Consider the following 22,686-nt stretch of genomic DNA (forward strand, 5'->3'; position numbering starts at 1 on the left):
CCATGTATATATATATATATGTATATATATTCATCTATATGTATAAATGATATCCGATGGCAACCAGTGAAAAAAGACAACTCCAAGGTATTAAATTATAGTCGACCAGAAAGTACTTAGTAGGGAACTAGAGTAAATATGTATATTAGACAAGGCAATGTCCAGAATACTTTGATAAGGAATTAGGCTATATAACAAATGGATTTCCCTTTCTTAAATACCTAAATTAACTCAAAATAGTCCAAAATGTCTGGGAGGAAATCAGAATTTTAAATTTATTTGGTTTTCCTCATGGTTTCAGACTGTGCCACAAAAGATTGCACCACTTTATAGATATTTGTATACCATAAGGCCAAGAAAGTTCCAACAATCATTTGCAATTAAGAAGAATTTAAGTCGTTAGTCCAAATGCAATCTCAACTTAATTATCAACTAAATACTTAATATAGCTATGACTATGAAGGGAAGTTTTAATAACGAAAGGGCGAATTTGAGGGGTGAAACTCAATTCATTAAGATTTGCTTTGCTTTTGGTATTTGTTAGTATTTACTAGTTAAGTCAACTATCGAAATAAGTAAATCGTTGAATTCAAATTTTGGTTATTTATAGGATTCTTCTTGGTTTTGGAAGAATTAGCCAAATCTTTTGCCACAGAAGTCAATATGGGGAACACAGAGAACTACTGAGAAAATGAGACTGACCCTATCATTGAGAGGATCAATTAACTAGCTTAGTTTCTATTTACAAAATTTACGGTCACGCTTTCGTCTTATATACCCCAACTAGCCAAAAGGGTATTGAAAATGTTTAGATACCCATCGAACATCGAAACATTGATTGCCCGTTGGTGATGTGAGTTTTCCACGCCACGCTTTTCACGGTCGCATCCGTCAATGCCATAGCGTAATCCAAGAAGCCATCATAGAATGTAGGGAAAAAGTACAACATACTAGAAAATACATTTCTCTCTCTCTCTCTCTTTGTTTCTCCCTTTCTCTCTGTAAATCTCAGGGTCTTGGCTGAAACAAATGATTAGGCGTCAGCGAGTCTTCTAAAACTAATCATGTGCCAAGAGCGGAGACATAAAACGACACAAAAACGAAATGCTATACAAAATAATACAGAGTGTGTATCCCTTCTCCAATTCTCTATGGCTGCTCTTTAGTACTTCATTATAGTCACACTAACGATGTTGTTTTAATGATCGTTCGAGCTCGACAAAATCCACTTGACAAAATGCAGGCAGCAGGCAAATGAAAATAAAATAAACTCTCTCGTCCAATACTCAAGTGTCTCAACCGAAAAGGGGCCAAAACTGCAGTCAAGAGAAGTGAAGGGCCTGCGAAGGGTAGCACATTTACCATATACACTCAAATTTATATATATGTATATACTTTTACTTGTATACAATTTCGCAAAGACATTTATGTCTCTTGCATCTGTAAGATGTGTGAAAAAAACGCACACGAACGAATTGAATGTCTCGGGCATATCTTTGGAGCCTTGTTATATAGTACATACAAATATTCAGTGGAAAAAATGGGAAGTGGAAGAAAAAGGGTGCCAAAACTGTTGATAGGCAAGAGCCTATAAAGAATTCATAGGGGATTGTGTGAAAAAACATGTTCGAGAATTGCCATTGAAAGTTTGTGTTGAAAGATGGAGAGCCAAAGTAATAATCAGACAGGTGAGAGATTGAGGAACCCCAAAAAAATCTTCTAAAATTCTTTATTAATGGAAATGTAGGCATCTTGAAATTTAGTTGGCGTTTGACTGATATTCAACCTTATTCGCTAACACCACGTAAAGCAGAAAAAGAAAAACATATTCCCAGTTATCTTTAGAAATATTCATTGTTTGCCTTAAAACATTCTAAATTGCACAAGAAAACAAAAGATATTTTAAGCTAAATTTACAATTGAATATCTTGTATACGTATATATATATATAAGTATATGTCATGGTTGCTTCTAATTTGATTTTTACTTCTGGACATGTAACTCGATCACTCACTTGTTATTCCTTGAAAGGTTCTCAAATTCCCTTCAGATATTGACTCGGAGTAGGCTTATGCAAAGTGTCAAGTGATTGAAATGAAAAGGGTTTTCAAGTCTATGTTATTTTTAACATTTATAAGGATAAGCCGGTTTACTTTATTGCAATCTTCACAGCCAAAACTGGTTGGGAATCACAACTGAAAAATCACAAAAAGATTTGCAAATCTTTTCATACATTTCCTTAAATAAAAACTTAATGATTTCGTCAATTTCACTTACCTAAACTATATTTATTTTTGAATTTCTTATGATTTAAATTAAATTTAATCTGACAGAAAAGTGTCTATTAGGCTACAAAGTATCTTGCAGTCACCAGTAAACTGCTAATTAATGAATTACAACTAGTTAATTATATTTAACAAGGCTTTGGGCCAAAGTTCTTATCAGATAGTTATATATACGAATTGAACTTTTATATATATAAAATGCAAGCTTGTAAAAGCCAATAAAGCTTTGCAATTGTTATAGCGTAACTAATAACTAAAACTCACATTAAATTAGTTGTTTTCCAACTAAAGACTTGTTTAGATAAGAAAGTATTTGCATAAGCAAAGGATAGCTATAGAATTATAGGTCAAAGGAATCTAAATTACTATACTTTAATATGTATATTGAACGTTCTATAAGTTTTTTCCGATTGAATTAAGATTTATCCGTAACTATTGATAAGTAACTATATTTACTATAGAGAAAATCTATAGTTTGTGGATTGATTATAATCATTTAGAGAACTTTTAATTAATCTCTTCTTATATATGAGATCAATCTATTGGGTAAGATTACACAAACCTAGTTACTTTACATTTAATAAAAAAAATAAGTTGTTATAAGATATTTTAAACGAATTTCGAAACCCGAACCCTTACATAATGACGCACAAAAGAGAATTTCACATTCTTTCCATAAAATTTTTATATAAATCTTCATTAAATCTTTAACTTTATCAACTCTTTGTCAGACTTGAAGTTCCCATTGAATCTTATGGACACTTTTTGAGCTGAACAAAACTCCTTCGTATGGTCAAAATATTATGGTTAAAAGCTCTTCTCAAAACCCGTCTTTCAAACAATTTGGCCATTAAAATTTACAAAGTTTTGTGTTGGTTCCTCTGATTGTTTACCAGCCACGTTCACCACGTAAATAAACGCCTCCTATAATAAAAATATATACTGTAATTTTGCAATACGCAATTAACCCCGTTTCATAATAATCTCCGCCATAAGTACTCGTCATATGCATGTATGTATAGGTATATTTATATAGTATATACTACTGAACATTCAGATAACTTAACTCTCTGGCCCACTCGAGACAAATTTCGATTTAGCCAAGTCATGGCAAACATGCGAACAAAATGAACAAATGAAATCAGCATACAAAATTCTGTGTCTTGCACTTGTCTCGTTGGAGTTCATTGGGGCAGAATCGGAGTATTGGAGTCATGCAACGCTTCAATTGCTCAAGTCAACCCAAAGACAACAACGACGACAAGAGTCCAAAGGCAAAAACACGTGTTCTGAATTAAATGCCCTCCCCCTTATACATACACATAGACATTAGAGAATTCTTCTCTATGCGTTGCTTTGTGGTGTCTTGTTGAAATGTTAATGGCCAGCCACAAGGGAAACTACAAACTCGTACATAATAAAATGTTGCATGCTGAACAATTCACGTGTTTGCAAAACAACAGAAAAACGAATGAAGAAAAAAAGTTAAAGTCATTAGATAAACATCAGTGACAACGACTCGGAAATACACTATACAAACTCGTAGTTAGCCCTTGTTTTCAATTTAGCTTATTTTACTACTATCTTTAGGATTGGGGACTAAACAGGTCCTGTGCTTCTATGCTGAGTATGCTATAACAATTTCATCAGTTTATTCAGTGTCAAATCTGCGAGGCCAAATGGAAGGTGCTTTAACTTCTTGTAAGAAATAATCTATAAAAGTTAATAATAATGATGAAGACTATCCAAAAGAGGGAATACATAACAGATCCATGAACTTCAATGAAGGCCTTTAGACATCTGAAATAATGCCTTCTACATATGTATGTAAGGTCTGAGCAATATAAATATGCCCATTTTGGTGAAGAGTATAATAATGGCAAAGCGAAAGAAAATGCAGGGAATACAAATATGCATATAATTGCTGCCGGTATACATTTAATAGCAATGCAAGTACATTTACACTGAAAGAAATTACGTGCTCCATTCGAAGATGGAGAGAGCTTATAAATTAAGTGCTAAATGAAAAGAAAAGTTTAAAAGAAAAAGTTACTATTTATAAAATATGCCCATCCAGAATTTGAAAACTTAAATCACCCTGATGAGTCTATTTCAAGCCCTCTTCTTGACTTAAAAATCATTATTTTGATTTAAAGAAGACTCTTATTTATATGAAGTACTGATTGATTGAAGATATGACTCTGAAAAGAGCCGAAGCGAATTAATTGTAATCAAATGTTCAGCTCATTTATGACTATTTTTGACAGAATTCAATCAGAGGATTCAAATTAATCAGATTAGGGTAAAATGTTGATAGCATTTTGACCCATTTTCTATGCCAGAAATACCAAACTGCTCCAAATATGTTTAGAAAAGAATAGAAAACGAATTCAAATACATATTACAGTGGGCACTCGGTTAGAAACGCTCATTGCATGTAAAATTTCTGTCTCTGTTTAGCATCGAATCAGGGGAAACCCCGTATACACAATATAGTGATCTCCAGTGTGACCGTTTTATCTTTATTTGGCAATAATTTGCAGGTTCAATTAACATTGACTTAAGATGCTATCCTGACTACTATCCTGACTCCCCCTTTTAATGGGTAGAATCCTATTTATTTTCATTATCGAATTGATATACAAATTGTTAACATTCACGATAATACAAATCATATACCTTTATATAATTTACTATTGTTTTTAACAACTTTTATCCAAGTGAAACTTCCTCATATGAAAATGGGAAAATTTGTTTATAGATTTCTTATCGGTCATCTCAGCCCATAGTTTGGATTTGTTACAGTGTACCCACTCTACAGGTTGAGCTTTAGAGCTTCAGCTGTACTTTGCGTGGCTTGACTGTGACGACCTGTTGCTGTCGACGTCGCGACGTCAGCGTCAACGTCAACAGCGACAGCAACGCAGCTTTTGTGTTTATTGTGCGAAGGCTTCAAGCTTCATCTGCTGCTTTGGGCGCAGTCACCGATTTGAGTTGCTGGCCTAAAGACGCGTCCGGCTTAAACACATACGCACACACACACACACACACATACTCAGTGTGTCGGCCAAATTTGGCTTTGATCTTGCCTAAACAATTTTAAACAAATGTTCTAAATGCGTGCAGTGAATTAAACAAATTATACAAAGTGTTGCTCAAAACTCAAATTCATTTGTGAAATTTTTCCTAAATATCATCTTGAAATTTGTTTATATGTGGTGGCTAATTTATAAACAATTTATGGTAATTTCAAGTTAAAAAAACAAAAGAAAGAAAGAAGCTAGTGAAAGTGATGAAGAAGAAGAAGATGAGCCATGACATCCGCATCTCTAATGATGTGAGATTGAGATGATTGTTAATATTAATCATATAGAGAAAGAGATGAAATGGGAGAAAGAGAAAGAGAGAGAGCGATGCAACAACAAAAGAAGTTAACTATGGAATCGCAGCTTCGATAAACTATAAACCATAATAAAAGCGAAAGTGAAATAGTTGAAATTTTTTTTAAACATTACAAGGAATGAAGTTTTTCAAAATGCAATGTCAATGAAAATAAAACTCGAACACGTTCCTAAAAACAAAATTTCAATTATAAAGGGCTAAAATTTTAATTCATTCAATTTGTTGTAATTTTAATGCTAATATTTTAAATTCCAACAATAAATTCATCACAATTTAATAAAAAGTTAAAAGTAATGTAAATATATACAGTCGACGATCTACAAATAGAACCACTAAAATCTTCAGAATTTTTAAGTATTTGATAAAAACTTTTAATTGTTATCAATTTGCTTAAATATTGTTTATAAACAGATTTAAATTTTTAAATTTAATTTTTTAAAAATTTAAAATTTCAATTAGTAAGCATCTACTGCAAATTGAATCAATTATCTATCTATTTAATAATTGGCATTTAGAGAATTGAAATTTATTTGGTGGTAATGAATTAAAAAATGCCTTGAAAATGTTTAAGAGATAAATAATAAAGCGAAAGCTTGAAAGCCGAGATTATATTTTATCATCATCAGTTTTAATATTTAAGATTATAATTAAAATTGAAACTATATACCATTTTAAATCGAAATATAAGTACTTTTTGTAATACAAGTTGCACTGCTTCTGAATTGTTTCCTATCATTAAATTCTTAAGTTTCCCTAAATGTTTTCCAAATTACTTCCTCAGCCATAAATCTGAGTCAATTGCAAGACTTTACGATGTCTTGGAAATAAGTTGAAAATTGTTAGGCATCTAAACAATTTAAATTGCTTGAAGTCCAACACGACAAGTCATCCTCAACCAGTCCCTTAGCCATCCATCTATCCATCCGTCCGCTTGAACAACAAGAGAGACCCCAAAAAAACCATAAAAGAAAACAAAAACCAAAAAGTACACATATAAAAATCTCACCTTGAGCATTCCAAAAGATTTTTTAAAGGTACAAAAGCTGCAGTCAAAACGAAGTCAGGCAATTTTTCTTTTGTGTCATTCAATTGTAAGCAACAATTGCAACTCTCTTGCTCTCTCTCGCTCTCTCTCACTGTCTTTCTCTGGCACCTTTAATTACTTGCAATTTCATTTTGAAAGTAACAACAACAAATCAACAAAAGCTGCTGCAACCGCAACGAACTTAATTGGGCTCACAACAAACACACATACATACACCGAGTTAAGGCAAAATGAGTTCTGCCACTTTGAACGGCGGCAACATCAGCAACAACAACATCAGCAACAACATCAACGCTGATTCAACAGCCTTGAACTCCGCACAGGTAAAAATGACATATGATCAACATTTTGTTGGTTTTTCTTTTATCTACAACAAACAAATAATAATAATACTAGATTTTGCCATATCACAAAACCAGTTTCAAGATTCAACTTCACTCATACATACATACATATTTTTTTGGGGGACTAGGTCTTGGTCTTCAAGTAGAATGCATCTTTGTATCTGTAACTCTCTGCCCAAACGGGTTGAATTATTTTGCCTCTTTATTTTTATTTAATTATACAATTTCAAGTGCTTATTGTTGTCGCATTTTGTTTTTGTTTTTTATGGTCGATTAAGTTTGAAAGTCAAGTCCATGGGCTCAGGTCAGGCGAAATAGGCGAAACAAAATGCTTTTTGCTAAAGCGTATACAGGGACTCACTTCAGTCATGCCGAAGTTTGTATACCCTTACAAGTTTTTTAATTAATTACGAAAAATCTGTAAAAGAGTGATTCTGTAAATACTTATTTTTTGACCGATTGTTCCCATGAAAGATATATGATATAGTCACTCGATTTTAATGAAATTTGGCACAGCCATTATTAGGTGGATAACACTCTCAATAACAAAGTTATTGAGAAAAGTCACTAATAGTAGTCTTGAGATTTCCATGAAATCCTTTTGAACCCGATATATACAGAGTTGCCGTATATGGAAGCTCTGCTTTAACGGCATATGATGAGATTGCATACATTCAGATGGAGGGATCTGACATGATCTATGGTCTCTTCAAGCTGAGTAATAATGAAAGTATATACCTTATAAGGTCGGAGATGCTTCATTCTATGCTTTGCAGCTAATATACCCTCTTTACATGGGTATAAATAAACCCATTACCAAGGTCAAATATACATAGTTCATTGCTGACCCATTAAAATTGATTTTTTTTGATTATTCATAAATATATAGTTTCGATTCGTAATAAAGAGTTTGAAAACAGAAAGTAAATTTGAGAGGATATTTTAATATATTTGCTTAAGATTAATAAAGAAAGTAGTTTTACTGAATACAATCAGAAGTTATATGTATGTACATAAACACATAAAGTGATGACAACTATCTAATATGAGTGGGACTTATGTGAAATTCAATAAGTTTTATAATTTGGCTGAGAACACATAAATATTGCCGTGTTTTGTAAATTTTTCGCATCCGACAGTGGTAATTCAATTCCTGAAACTAAAAAGTGCTTCAAATTGTCCGGTGTGTCTTGTTGATCCTCGCTTAAAAAGAATGTTGAAAGTTGGTAATAAATTTGGATTTTTAATTTTAAGATTCACTTACCCAAAGTACCAAAATTGTTTTCTGAGTTGAAGCCAATTTGCAAATGTGATCTTTTCCTATATTCTATGCCCATAATATTATAATTGTTCTTTTTTTTTGAATGCAAATAATCATTGAATGATTTAATATTTATTGACAGTATTTTTAAGTCTCCTCCAGAACTTTAGACCAATTTTATATTCTGCCGACGAAATCTATGTTCTCCTTTTGAACATTGAATATTTCTTTGGCACCTATTTTTTGTAGTGACTGTAAAAGCCAAATATACTAGATATTGATAACCAACCAATAATTTCAAGAATTATTAGTTAACAAATTGCTTAACTATTTTTTATGCAAATTTGCATTGATTTTCTAAAGCTCAACTAAATTTCAAATCAAATTTGTTATTAAAGAATAGGTATTAGTTATGAATATATGGAATCTGAAATACTTTTACTGGTTAATGATTATTAAATACTTTTTTATAGTTTAGCAATTATCAGTTAAGGAGTGATAACAGATATTAGTTAGTGACTAAATTCGAAAAGATCTCAAGCAAACATGACTAATAATATCATGAACATCTGTCTGATGGCAATTGAGTAAAACAACAAAAGTCAAGATCAAAAGGTGATCATGTTGATCAAGCGTAAATAAGCAAGCAAACCGAAGAGGGTAAAAAATTATTGATTGTATCTAAACATTTGACTTTCCTACACTTTACTGATCAAACTGTCAAAAACCAGTCAAACTAAAATAGAAAAAAAAAAACTTGATTAAAGTTCATAAAAGCCAAGCAAATATTTGGCCCAACGATCCATCATGATGACCAGCAGCGACAGGGAACTCTTGGTGGAAGAGGGCGGAGATTTAGGCCCCCAGGCACGCCTTACACTTGGCCATAAAGTAAATGGAAGGAATTTGGAATGTATCCCACAAATGTATCGTTCTCAAATAATTCTCTTGTTAGATTCTCTTCTTTATGCTGGGTCTGCTATCGGCCCTTACCATTTGTGTGCTCATACGATTGTCCAATAACCTGACCGCCGATGCTGAACACAAGTCTTTGATGCACTTTAAAGAGATCTCGAGTGGTCGACGCTTTGGCAATTAGCATTAATATTATGTATTTGTATTCATATTTTGTATATATGTATACATACTTCCCCCTTTGCTTATCAAGTGTTAAATGATTTGATGCGGAAAAAGTTACGCCGATTTGTTTGTTTTTCAAGTGCAAATTAAACAACTAGCAATTAGCAAAAGATCACGAAAATCGTCTATAGGGGAAAGGGGTCAATGTTTGATCTTGACTATATTCAATATTTGAAATGTTTTCTAGCTCCCCGATGTGGAAAATGCTGTAAACCCTCCTCAGATACCACCCAAAAACAGGAGCAGATGGCGTGTTTGGCTACTTCTGTTTCTCGGACCAGTTTTGACAGCTGGAACTGCTGCTCTTTGGTACTTTCAAGGTCTTTGGTATGGCTTGGGGGCTCTCTATGTCAGTTTGAGCCTTTTGCTGTTGATTAAGCCCGGATTTCGTTGGTTCTACATAGCCGCAGTAACAGGACCCAGAGATACCAAGTAAGTTCCGTTTAATCTGAATTTATAACATTTTAATCAATATTCGAAATTCCATTCCATTCTTTGGCAAACTTCCAAAACTTCCATCCAAAAGTATCCTTGGTACTTAAAAATTTAGACCGAACCAAAATCTCCCCCAAATAAACATGGGAGAAAGCGTAATTTCGATATTCTAAGCCCATTTCCTTTGTAATGCACCAAGAAGGTGCAAGCTAGAGGGAACGATAATATATAGATTCTCTCTGTCGCCTCTTCTCTCAGTCAAAAGTTATATTAATTATAAATCGATGGAAAGCCTTTATATATAGCCCAAATTATTCACATTTCGATGCTTAAAATGTTATCCCTAATTTGTTTGCTATTAACCAATTTGTCCTTTCCTCACAGGGCTCTTATTTCGTATATACGAGTTTTAATGTTTGTGAAACGTCAAGAGCGCAAAAATCTCAATATTGGGGACATTTTTGAGTCGAATGTGGCACGTCATCCGGATAAATTGGCCATTGTGAGTGAGACTCAGCAATGGACTTTCCGTCAAGTGAATGAACATGCGAATCGTGTGGCCAATGTCTTTCATAGTCATGGCTACAAAAAGGGCGATGTGGTTGGTCTCTTGCTCGAGAATCGTCCTGAATTTGTGGCCACCTGGTTGGGTCTATCCAAAATAGGTGTGATTACGCCTCTTATCAACACAAATCTACGTGGACCCTCGCTCCAGCATAGCATCAAGGTGGGTCAGTGTACCGCTCTCATCTATGGAGCTAACTTCAGATCGGCAGTTATGGATATAGCCAAAGATTTGCCAGCTCATGTAGGACTCTATCAATTCAACGATGAGGTATCGACCGCGGCATCAACTGAAGGACTAAGTCAGGGCTTGGCTCAACAATTGAATGGTCTACTGGATGGAGCAGCCAAGGACAAAGTTTCAGCTGGCGCCAATCGAGCTGATCATCATGATAAACTGGTTTATATCTATACATCGGGCACCACAGGATTACCCAAAGCTGCTGTCATTACCCACTCGCGGTGAGAGGATATCATCTCATGTATTTTCCAGACCCTCTTGACGAATTTTGATCTTGTTTTAGTTACTTTTTCATAGCCGCTGGCATACACTATGCTTTGGGTTTTCGTGACAAGGATGTGTTCTATACCCCTCTACCACTCTATCATACAGCCGGAGGTGTGATGAGCATGGGTCAGGCTCTCCTCTTTGGCTCCACCGTGGTTATACGCAAGAAATTTAGTGCCTCGGGCTATTTCGCCGACTGCGCACGCTTCAACTGCACGGTAGGATTAGCTGAAAAGCCATTAAGAGATCTCTGGATACTACAACTTGTGTTTTTTTCAGATTTCTCAGTATATTGGAGAGATGGCACGATATATATTGGCCACGCCAGCAGCTTCACATGATCGCAAGCACCTGATACGCATGGTCTTTGGCAACGGTTTGCGTCCACAAATTTGGCCACAGTTTGTAGAGCGTTTCGGGGTTAAGCAAGTCGGAGAATTCTATGGAGCCACAGAGGGTAATGCGAATATCATGAACAACGATAGCACTGTGGGAGCCATTGGATTTGTGTCTCGTATCCTGCCACAAATCTATCCTATATCCATTATACGTGCAGATCCTCACACTGGTGAACCGTTGAGGAATAAGAAGGGCTTCTGCGAACTCTGTGAACCCGATGAGCCGGGCGTGTTTATTGGCAAGATTGTCAAAGGCAATCCTTGTCGGGCTTTCTTGGGTTATGTGGACACCAAGGCCTCCTCGAAGAAGGTAGTACGCGATGTCTTCAGCAAAGGGGACATGGCTTTCATTTCGGGCGATCTACTCGTCTCCGATGAGAAGGGCTACTTATATTTCAAGGATCGAACCGGAGACACATTCCGTTGGAAGGGTGAAAATGTCTCCACTAGCGAAGTCGAGGCCCAACTAAGTAATCTTGCCGCCTACAAGGATGTGATATGCTATGGTGTGGCCATACCACACACAGAGGGCAAAGCTGGCATGGCAGCCATCTATGATCCAGCCCGGGAAGTTCAACTGGATAAATTGAGTGTGGAGATAACAAAAGTCCTGCCCAGCTATGCACGTCCGCAGTTTTTGCGTTTCCTGCGTAAAATCGATTTGACGGGAACCTTCAAACTGCGCAAGGTAGAACTGCAACAGCAGGGCTATGATCCGGCCACCATCGAGGATGAATTATATTATGCCAAGAGCGATGGCAGCTACGCCCCATTGACGCCAACCGTATACGACAGCATTCAGCGTAGTGAAGTGCGGTTTTAGGCGACTCTCACTCTCTCTTCCCGTTCTCGTCTTTTATTCCTTTTGGGGAAAAATCATACAGGAATATATAAGATTAGCAAATGGAGGACCTCTTTAATGGAAGGGAGGGGAAGTCTACTTTTAATTGATCTTATAGTTCAGTTAGTGGTAGTCTTAACCCTTTCTTAGCCTTAGCCTCTACTTCTTTACGGTGGTGCTATCCTACGGAATCGTTAGATGGCTTAAGCATTTATTATTATTAATGGATAGATTCATTTTATTGTGCTAAGTATTAAATAAGTAATAAAAAATCAATCTTACAATTGGAGGAAAAAATGTCTAAATTTGTTGCTCACAGAAGGAAACTTTCTCTCTCCAATTTAAGGGGAGATAGAAACGTGAAATACTTTTAGATCAAACTTGGTTATTCCTTTACCGGCACATCCTTGGTTAGTTCGGCTTTCTTCTTTTGCTCCATGCGTTGTTCCACCTGCTCCAGGCGCTCACTCATGGCGTCCAGGGATTTGAGTAAGCCAGCTTGGATTTCGCCATAACGTTTCATGGCCAAAATCAGACTCTCCTCAATGAGTTCACTCTGCTGGGCATATTCGCCATTGTTGGCTGTGATCTGTTTCAATTGATCCAAGCACTCGCTGGGAATGCTGCGAAAGTATTCGGCCCCAAGAGCCGGTTCCAATTGTTTAATCCTCTCAAGCTGCTCAGCTTGCAAATGCAAATCGGGAGCCACTGCATTAAGGTAGACTTCTTTGGAGCGCACCTGTTGCTGTTCTTCTAGGAAATTGGGATCCAAATATTTCTCTAGCTCCCCACTCCGCGCCACACACTTTTGGAGCTCTGTGCGTCCAGTGGTGGCTTCACTTAGCATGGAGTTGGCGGAGCACAGGGTATCCACAACATTGGCTGTTTTATCGCTACTCGAGTCGCCGTCTGGGAGGGGCCCCAACACCCGTGTCAGTGCATCAATGCGCTTCTCCAATATATCCAGAGCATCCATAGTTATAGTTTACAATTAAGTTTATTTATTATAAAATTATTAAAAATTAACTTTCTGTTTTGTTGATGATGTCATATGTTCGGGTCAAGTCCGCTTGGAGCGCTGCTGAACTAAATAATAATGCGTTAACAAGCTCAAAATGAGTTAACAGCTGTACAAAGTTAACAGTGCGGTTATATACAGGGTGTCAGAGGATTGAATTTTGAATGGCCACTAGACATAAGATTAAATTGGTTCATCTTAAATCAATCAATTAATTAAAATAATCAATTAATTTAATAAAAAATTACAATGATTCCAATTAAATTGATTCACAATTTAAAATTCTCCAAGGACAAACGCTCCGCATCTTTGTTGATTTCGGCCATACTATCCTCCGATATGATGCGCACCATATCAACCTCCTCTTCATCCGCTCCCGTATCATCCAGGACACACAATACACCATCATTCTCCAAGTAGGGAAAGAAGAACTCTGGTTTATCCCAGTTCGAGCGCCGCCCAATGCCACAATGCAACTCCTGGGTCATGTGTTCCTTGAGTAAATCAAATTCATCGAACTGAAGATCACAGCTAACACATCTCAGCATGCAAATTTGCCTCCTCACATAATTTACAATTTTGACACGTTCATAGAAGTTCAGGGATTTGGTTTCTCTCTCGAAATCCAAATGATGAATCTCATTCATGTGCTGCTTGAGATCCACAAACTGATTGTCCAAATGTGGGCAAAAGAGACATTTAAAGGAATTACCCTCAGCCTCATCATCGCCGGCCCAATCCGACCAATCGGAGTCGTGTTCTCCATCCGAATCCTGGCGAGCGAAATGCTTATCAAAGTCCACACTTCCCTCCTTCTCCACAGTGGAATTGGAGCATTTTCTTCTTGGGGTCTGTCTCTTTTGATGGCCTTGACGGGATTGCTGTGGCTGTGATCCACGATTGTAATTGATGAGGAAATATTTGTCATAGTCTTTGCGATTCGGATTGATGCGTTTGTGACCCTTCTTGCGCATGTGCTCCTTGAGAGTGGGTCGATCTTTGAACGTCTTCTCACAGAAGAGACAAATCAATTTATTGAGATTTTCCTCCAGTTGATTGAGCAGCTCATCGACATAGACCAATTTTTCGGGTTTGCCCACAAGCAGGAAATGCTTATCGAACAGATGATCCAAATAGTCGGCACGTAAGCCCTTGATCACAGTGCGACAAAAGAGACATTCCTTGCTAAAATTTCGATCCGTCAGCTCGTAATGATGGCGTTCCAAAGCAGATTTCAGGCGCTGCTTCTTCAAGCTCTGCCGCAATTCATAGTCCTGCGGCAGGATATCACAAAGCAGATAATATTTCTCATTTTTGGCATAGGTACCATCTGGCAGTTGGTCCAGGAACATGGTCGTACAATATTGCTCAAATTCATGGTCTGCCAAGCAAATAACTTCAATTAGACAAATTTTAATAATTCAGTCTCACACCTACCCTGAAACTTCTTCTCCCAGTATTGCAAATACTCTTCCAACATTGCTATATCTTCTACATCGGCTATAACCAGACGATGCTCCAGATACAAATGGGCTAAGCAATCATCTCGATCTGCTGGAAAGATGTAAACTTTTTCACATTTCAGACACTTGATGGCTGTATTGGCCGATGGTTTAAGGTGGGATTGTTCGCTGGCAGTGGCTTGCAATGATGAACTGCCTCCTGGCACCGAGTCCATCTCCGCGTGTTGCATTCGACTAAACTGAAAAATTTAACAACACAAAACAGCTGTGCTTGCTTAGTGTGACCAAATATTAGGTTTGTGTTAATTAACAGAACCACTATTCTGCTAATTAGCATGCTGTTAACAGTTCTACATTGATACCCATCACTAAAAGAGTATATCTCTCTGGAGTATTGCATTGAAAAACGTTATTTTAGACTTGTTTATAAACAAGAATTATTATTTTTCAAGTCCATTTGCAACTAAATGCTCCAACTCTTGAAAAACATATTACAACTGACTCAATTTCACCATCGCTTCCTGAGAATGACTAATTTAGAGGGTGCTGTCTAGTCGGTCATTTGAATGTTAAACATTTAACAGAGTCTGGGGGTGGAATATAAATTAATACAAATTTTTTGTTCGTCCGCAGACAAAGTAAACAAAAGCACGTTCTTGAGCGTAAGTCTCGCGTTCCGTTCGTTCGATTTTTTTTGTAAATCAATAAAAGGCAAACAAAAGCCACCACGCACAGGTCGGTGGAGGAGAAATCAAAAATTTATTAATTTAAAAAATAAAAAACTCTACTTGCAGCAGCGGCTTTTTAGGCTGTGTGTGTGTGTGTGTGTATATGTATACTACGCATTTAGGTACAAAGTTCATTTTGTGTGCAATGGCCTGTAGTTGTGTTGGTAGAGTTTTCGTTATGTGTGTGTGCGTGTGTGCGAGAGACTGTCTGGGAAGCAGATGATTGCGTTTCGTTTATGCGTTGATCAAAATCGTGAAAAAGTTTCAAAAATTTACAATTTCCAAAAGAATTTCATCAAAACTTCATACACTTGAAATATTTCAGAGGAAAAGTGATTGTTACAAAAAATTTGAGTTCGAATTACAAAACGATAAATTAATAAAATAAATAAAAATCAAGAGAATAAAATGAAGTGGCAAATGTTCAAATTTAATCAAAAAACTTATAGCTTAAATTTAAAAAAAATCTCAAAAATGAGTTAATTGGAATTACAATTAAATAACAGAAGAAATTAAATTATTTCAAAACTTTTTATAAATTTAATGTTTAGTTAGGTGTTGAAAGAATAACAACCTATATAATATTCATAAATTATATTAAATACAGAAATTGAAAATGAATATTGAAATCCAAAATGATAAATTTTTATTGAATATTTAAAGTTAATCTAAATCTACATTTAACACAAACTCTTTAAAGTGTTTACCTAAAAATAAATTTATAATATAATACTATACACATGTTATTGAATTGTTATAACAATTAAAATTACAAATAAACTCAATTGAAAGAGAAAAAAATTTGTTAAATTGCAGTTTATCGATTGATAGATCACGATTTTGGTATACGCATAAACGAATATATTTTTGCGGACGTGGATATTGTTTAAATTAAGAATAAAGCATTATCAATTTGTGTATGTCTTTGGTTTTTGCAGTTTCACTTGTGTCGCCTCTCGCCCGGTTTTAGGCTACTTTGCAATCGATTACAACTGACTAACTAAAAAAAAGAAAGGAAGGAAAAATGGCATACAATTTCTTTCGCACTGCATTTTATGCAACTGCCGGAAAAAAATCAATAAGTTTACCATTTGCTGCCGGTCGAACAGCCGCTACTTTAGCCGTGGGCCTATCCTTTGGCGGTAATAATAATATTATTAATAATCTTTCACCCAGTTTCTCTGTGAATACTCGTTATTATTACACATTAATTGTGTATTGAGTATATTAATGTATTTATTTTTAAATTGATTGCCCCATTAATTGCACCTCCTTCCCTGTCACAGCGCAAAATAGTCGAAGTGCAGCTGTTCCCTATGAGAATGCATTTGCGGATAGTTTCTTTGGTAAGGGGCCGATGATGCAGGAGGGTCTTCTTCGGCCAGCTGAATATCGGGAATTGCAGCGACCCATTTACCGTAATTTCTCAAGCCTGCAAACTCCCATCACCAAGGTGGTGACCCCGACGCAACAAGTAAGCATTTTGTTTTTCGTAATTATCTATCGAACTTATTTACATATTATTGTAATTTTGACCATTTTGCCCCAAATTATATTCCTAATTATATTTCCTAAACTCAATTTATTCCTATTGCTCCTATCTCTCTCCCTCTCTCTGTTTTCCTCTATGCTTGATTTGAGATGTTTGATTATTGATTTCTGAACTTTGTACTTGCAAATTCTGTGTACATATATTAAAACCTTTATAAATTTGTTTGACTACATTGTTGACTAGCCGGCGAACGATTTGTTTCTTAATTGCCCTGTACTATAATTAACCAGTGGCTCGTTTAATGCATGAACTAACCTTAAAATTACTGATATTAAAAACATAACCTTCGTTTGTATTTTTCTTTTATTTACCACAAAAAAATATATATACAAAATAAAATGATTTCATAAGGCTTTAACTATTTACTTTTCTAGCTACTTTAGTTAGAATCTTATCAGCTAAATTAAATCTTTCTTAACTTAATATTTAAGTCAACTTTTCTTTTACAATCCACTGAAAGTTCATTCTCTAAAAGTTGAAACTTCCAGTAATTAGGTTTTTTTTTTTCAAAATAAAATGTTTGAGTCTCGCAATTGTTTAATTGATTTCGGTTTATTTTTAAACTTTAAATTGTAAGGTGACAAATAATACATTTCAAAAAGAAATTTTGCAAATTTACTCATTTCCTGATACAATAAGTCTTTGAATTATTCGATTTTAACTTGATCCAAGTTTTTACAGTTTCCGTGTGCTTTCTAAAAACGTTTTCTATTTAAAATATAAATAAATCTTTGAATTAAAATCAAATTTTGTCAATCCATTTGTTTACAAGAGAAATTAATGGCTTATCTATTAAAGTTTTCTATCAAAACTATTGAAAAAACGCAAGCAAACATTTTCTACTTATAGGAAGTTTTTTGTTACCTTTGGTCATGATGTTGATTTGCCAGCTGTGTTTATAACTTTTTATATATACATACATATATATATGTACAGTTTTATATAGACATATTATCTTTATCAACATGGCAAACAAAGTTGACTCAGCCTGTTACGTGCTTAGATTATTAAATCAACTCGGAATAATGCCTCAGCTGTCAATAATCAATCTACAATTCTAAACCTAAACTTCTATATCTTATCTGATATTTTGAAACGGATAGTTCGGTTTTTAGACTAAATCAATGGCGAATCCTGTTAATTAAGTCTTGGGTATCGGAATCTGAACAGTTTATAAAGGGAAGAAGTTCCAGAGAGGACAGTATTCCACATAATATTGTAATATAATACGAATTGGGAAAGTTTAAGTTTCTAAATGAAGACAACGAATTTCACCCTTACCCAAAATCTACAACTATATTCGCCAGATACTCTTATCATCTGTGTACCATGTACTTAGTTGCATATTGTGATTAACTATGCCATTTGATTTCACCTCAAGTGAATAGAAACTATTTTTAGAATATTTTCATAGAAGAAATCAATTTGTAATTAGAATTTTTAATGAATTTCCGCCGGGTTACAGTAACTTTTAAATAAAGCACTGAATTTGTTAACAAAAACTGAAATCTTGTTGAGAAATGATTTCAATAAAAAACTTTATAAATACTTTTATGGAACGAGAATTTTGAGAATTTATGCTAAAGACAAATTAAGGACGATTCCCCAGAAATTTCAAATTGTTCTTTAGAACAATAGGAACTAAAAAATAAAAAAATCCATATTAAATATATGAATGAGAAATATTTCTCAAAAAAAAAAAAAAAATCACTAAAACTTTGAAAATTGCCAAAACATCGAAAATTGCCTTGTAATGGAAGATTTTTTTATGCTCTTTTAAACATTTTTAAACTCAAACTGAATGGAAAATTTTGTCGCTTAGTTGTCTCCGATGCCTCTGATCTCTTGAGCCACCCTGGAGCAGAGCTTGGCTGCTCAATTGAGGGCAGCTTTTTACGTTTGTTCTTTCTTTTTTTTAGTTTTGCTGTAGTCATAAATCATAAATGACGCTCAATGTCAAGCTTTCATTCAGCATGCGAAGAGCTGAATCTTCCAGCTGAACTAGTGGATCAACCTGGGGGAAGGGGGTTTGGCTTGGGGTTGCACTCTTCCAGTGCCGCAATGTAATTCAATCTGCCGCAGAAAAAACTACAATTCTAAATCCCCCACACTCAAACATTTGTACATTGGAAGATGAGCTTTAGTTCTCTATCCATGATCATTCCATTGGGTAGGTAAGTCACTCAGTCAGTCAGCTAGTCGGTCAGTCGATTTCACCTGTTCTTTATCTATTTTTGTTGTTTTTTCTTATGATTTACAATGTTGGATTTTGCAATTGAATTATTATTATTGGCCATGTTATTGATTGTATTACTTAAGGCCCATCGTCATCTGAAACGTCGTGTGAGTGGTTCAAGTTCAAAATGTCAAACAATAATTCCAAAGAACTAAAGTGAAAGTGTTTGCTCTCCCTCGATTGAGCGTGTGTGTGTGTGTGTAGATGTGTCCAAATTTGAATATTCATACATGTGTATGATATAATATATTCCTGCTAAACTTGTTCTTTGCCTTGACCATTGTCATAATCTGAAAAAGAAATTGCAATATTCTTATCTAATAGATTTGGCTTTGGTCTATCTATGAATCCAAAGTTCTTGACCAGCTGATTATGGTTAGCAACGGCAAAATTTCAAATTCTACGTTCAGTCAACTGCATTTAAGTCAATTTGACGGTCAATCAAGTTGTAACAAACCATTAATTGGAATAATAACGTGTTTTTTTTTAGATAGAAACTAAAAAAGGACTAAAGTATGCAGAATTGCTTTTAAACTGCTTTGAATTTATACTAAACTAGATTTACTTTGAGTGTCTTAAGAGTTTTCTGTGTGAAGAGGCCTTGAACTATCATAAGATCATAATATTGATCTTAAATTCTATAAACTTGATCTAAATCAAGTTCAAAAGAGTTTACAAAGAGGTTTTTTTCCTTCCAGAGTGGCTGATGGATTCTGTTCCTAATTTTTACATAGTTTGGGAAACTCGACATTAAACAACTGTGTTAAAATTTAGCAGTGATTGACAAGTTGGTAAAAGACTTTGTTTTCTTTGAAGTTCTGTTCTATTTGAGTTGAGACGTTTGAAATTTTTAGATCCTTTTTGACATCTCTTTTATCTAATTACTATTATTATCGCTTTCTGTGTGTGTGTGTGTTTGTGTTGGCAAATAAAAATCAAGTGAACTAATTTGCATATAAACCACGCCACGCTTAATCCCATATCTAATCGTTTAATGGTCCGATAAGTTCACAATGATCAGGCCATACGAACAGGTAATATTCAAGTGCACAGTATGCAGATAAGATTTGTAGTTTACCCTGGACCTATCCGAACTATTCATATAAAATAAAACTAAAAACGACTCATTGTCTAGACGTTTAAAGTTAATAGATTATAGAATAGAAGGGTCTAAAAGCTTATCGATTTCAACAACAGATAATGACTACTACTAAACAGTAGAAAGCACTATCTAACGAAGGGCACTTGAAATGGTAACCTTGAGTTTAAATACAATTTGAATCATTTGGAAGAGTATTTCTTTGATTGTCGACAGAATTGTTCTCCTTTTTCTATCAGTTTCTTATTTAAACTTTTCAACTCACTCACTCACTCGTATAAACAAGTTTATGTCCTTTTTTTCTAACACTTTTTACTTAAATAATTGTCTCTTCAGGTAAATTCATTAATTATTTTAGTTAGGGCAGATCTATTTCAACTTAGACACTGAGAAAATAATCTCGTTTAAGAGTTCGGGAGCTGATCTTTAATATGAGATAAAGATGCTAAGGATTGCTTATTTTTTTCTGGTATTTTATAGTTGATTGCATGTTTACCTCTGGTATTAACTGATAAAAGACTAAAAGGCCATCAGTCGCTTGGAAGTCCCTCAATTGCCTGTGCATTCCATTGGTCTTTATCTTAAGTTTTTATAATCTTTCTTTCTTTCTTTCTTTATCCATTAACCACGTCAATAAATAACCACCTTATTTCCTTTATCATTCGAAACTAAAACATCTTAAACAATAATATTTCTTGCATTTTTCAGAGCGCCATGGCTCCAGGACAGAATCCTCGCAATATATCCTCCAAGGATATTACCAAAAATATGACGCTTTACACGACGCACAATGGCGACATTGAAATAGATCCCAAGACATTGGCCTTTAAGAAGCCAACGGGTAATCCTTTGGTTCTAATGATGGCCTGGCTAATGGCCAAGCAGAAGCATTTGAAGAAATATGCTCAGATCTATACAGAATTGGGTTTCGATGTGGTTGTTGTCCATATAACACCTTGGCAATTGTTGTGGCCCGCTAAAGGAACGCAGGTAAGTCAACACAAATATATATATATCATTATGATCCGATATCACTATAACTATATATTTTGATTCTAGGTTGTGGCCGCCGAGACTTTGAAATTCCTAGAGAACAACAAGGCTTATGAGCCAATTGTGATGCATGGCTTCTCGGTGGGTGCCTATCAGTTGGGCGAGATAATGTTGCAGATGTCAAGGGATATGGAACGTTATGGCAGCATACTGGATCGTTTCGTTTGCCAGATATGGGATAGTGCTGCCGATATTACGGAAATACCTGTGGGTCTGCCCAAATCCATATTTCCCAAGAACGCCCGGATGCAGAGTGCATTGAGAAATTATACGCTTTACCATATGAAGACATTCCATAATCAGGCGACCATTCATTATATGAGATCGAGTCAAATGTTCCATTCGACTCTATTGAAGTCGCCAGCCCTGTTCTTTGTCTCCAAGAACGATCCAATCGGTCCACCATCATCGAATCATGCGGTGAGCAATTTACATTTCTAATTGGTTTAATAGTTCTGTAACTAACTAACAAATCCTCATACTCAGGTCCGCGAGAATTGGGAGAGAGCCGATATTACGGTCACTTTCAAGTGTTGGGATCATTCGCAACATGCTGCCCACTTCATGAAACATCGGGATGAGTATCTGCAGATCTTGTTCCAGCATCTGGAGACATCGGGGGTACTCGAGGCCATCGGAGTGCCAAAGAGGGCCAAATTGTAAGCGGCGACTCCTGTGAGACGGTGATATAAAATGCAACGCGATTGATTGATTTTACTCCCTTTTTAGTTTCTAAGTTTCAAAAGATTTCAATTAATATTAGCACATTCATATATATATATACATATGTATGTGTCTGCACCGATTTATATATGTGTGTATGTGCATGTATTTCTGTGTGTATGTGTTTCCTGAGGCAGAATCTTGAAGCGAAAGCGAATCTAGACTTAAGCTATGAATGTCGAAAGTAAGAGGAAAATGCTCTATATTATATATTGTTATATTTGGAGAATCACTAAAAAACATTTAAATAAATAGTAATTTAACGAATAATAAAAAAAAATTAATACTAAAAGCAAACGCTGTCATTTGAAAATATTCGCATTGCGGACGCGATTTTTGAAAGCAATTAATATTATTTAAAATGTTAAATAAATCAAACAAAATCAAATTTTTCTACAATTTATTACTTATTAAGTTCTTAATTGTATATTGAGAGGACCGATTTCTATCTTTTGAGATGAAATCGGCAAACTCTGTGAATTGTGTGAGAATTTTTAACTTTAAATCATTTTTGCTTATTTCGGAAATGTCAAACTTTACAAAACTTTTCCTGTCGTTGTAAAGAAAAGGACTCCTTTGGGTCACTTGCGC

General features: G+C 35.2%; 5 protein-coding genes across 8 annotated transcripts; 3 read left to right on the plus strand and 2 right to left on the minus strand.

Annotated features, from left to right (window-relative positions):
• Window positions 1-5,303: 5,303 nt before the first annotated feature.
• Window positions 5,304-12,514, plus strand: Fatp2 (Fatty acid transport protein 2). The gene is made up of 6 exons (XM_068290348.1): window positions 5,304-5,528; window positions 6,871-7,055; window positions 9,665-9,909; window positions 10,297-10,938; window positions 11,001-11,202; window positions 11,264-12,514. The coding sequence occupies exons 2-6, from the start codon at window positions 6,963-6,965 to the stop codon at window positions 12,203-12,205; spliced, it is 2,124 nt and encodes a 707-aa protein (XP_068146449.1). The 5' UTR covers window positions 5,304-5,528; window positions 6,871-6,962; the 3' UTR covers window positions 12,206-12,514.
• LOC137577909 (uncharacterized) lies at window positions 9,057-9,533 on the plus strand. The gene is made up of 2 exons (XM_068291499.1): window positions 9,057-9,228; window positions 9,293-9,533. Exons 1-2 carry the CDS (start codon window positions 9,145-9,147, stop codon window positions 9,434-9,436), a joined length of 228 nt encoding a protein of 75 aa, XP_068147600.1. The 5' UTR covers window positions 9,057-9,144; the 3' UTR covers window positions 9,437-9,533.
• DCTN3-p24 (Dynactin 3, p24 subunit) lies at window positions 12,399-13,352 on the minus strand. Its single transcript, XM_068290351.1, has one exon. The coding sequence runs from the start codon at window positions 13,197-13,199 to the stop codon at window positions 12,609-12,611; it is 591 nt and encodes a 196-aa protein (XP_068146452.1). The 5' UTR covers window positions 13,200-13,352; the 3' UTR covers window positions 12,399-12,608.
• Window positions 13,353-13,456: 104 nt separating this feature from the next.
• On the minus strand, window positions 13,457-14,957 carry LOC137576994 (zinc finger protein 277). The gene is made up of 2 exons (XM_068290350.1): window positions 14,679-14,957; window positions 13,457-14,622 (listed from the first exon to the last, which is right to left on the minus strand). Exons 1-2 carry the CDS (start codon window positions 14,932-14,934, stop codon window positions 13,511-13,513), a joined length of 1,368 nt encoding a protein of 455 aa, XP_068146451.1. The 5' UTR covers window positions 14,935-14,957; the 3' UTR covers window positions 13,457-13,510.
• A 278-nt stretch (window positions 14,958-15,235) lies between these two features.
• l(2)k09913 (lethal (2) k09913) lies at window positions 15,236-22,483 on the plus strand. Of its 4 annotated transcripts, none has more exons than XM_068288982.1 (6): window positions 15,236-15,366; window positions 16,371-16,574; window positions 16,719-16,906; window positions 21,028-21,309; window positions 21,379-21,792; window positions 21,859-22,483. In XM_068288982.1, the coding sequence occupies exons 2-6, from the start codon at window positions 16,457-16,459 to the stop codon at window positions 22,033-22,035; spliced, it is 1,179 nt and encodes a 392-aa protein (XP_068145083.1). In that variant the 5' UTR covers window positions 15,236-15,366; window positions 16,371-16,456; the 3' UTR covers window positions 22,036-22,483. The 4 variants fall into 4 exon arrangements, with proteins under 4 accessions (XP_068145083.1, XP_068145081.1, XP_068145085.1 ...); XM_068288980.1 differs by having other exon boundaries at window positions 15,292-15,439; XM_068288983.1 differs by lacking the exon at window positions 15,236-15,366 and adding an exon at window positions 15,539-15,554.
• Window positions 22,484-22,686: the final 203 nt, after the last annotated feature.

The sequence above is a fragment of the Drosophila tropicalis genome, unplaced genomic scaffold, assembly GCF_018151085.1.
Source record: "Drosophila tropicalis isolate 14030-0801.00 unplaced genomic scaffold, ASM1815108v1 contig_593, whole genome shotgun sequence".
Taxonomy (NCBI): domain Eukaryota; kingdom Metazoa; phylum Arthropoda; class Insecta; order Diptera; family Drosophilidae; genus Drosophila; species Drosophila tropicalis.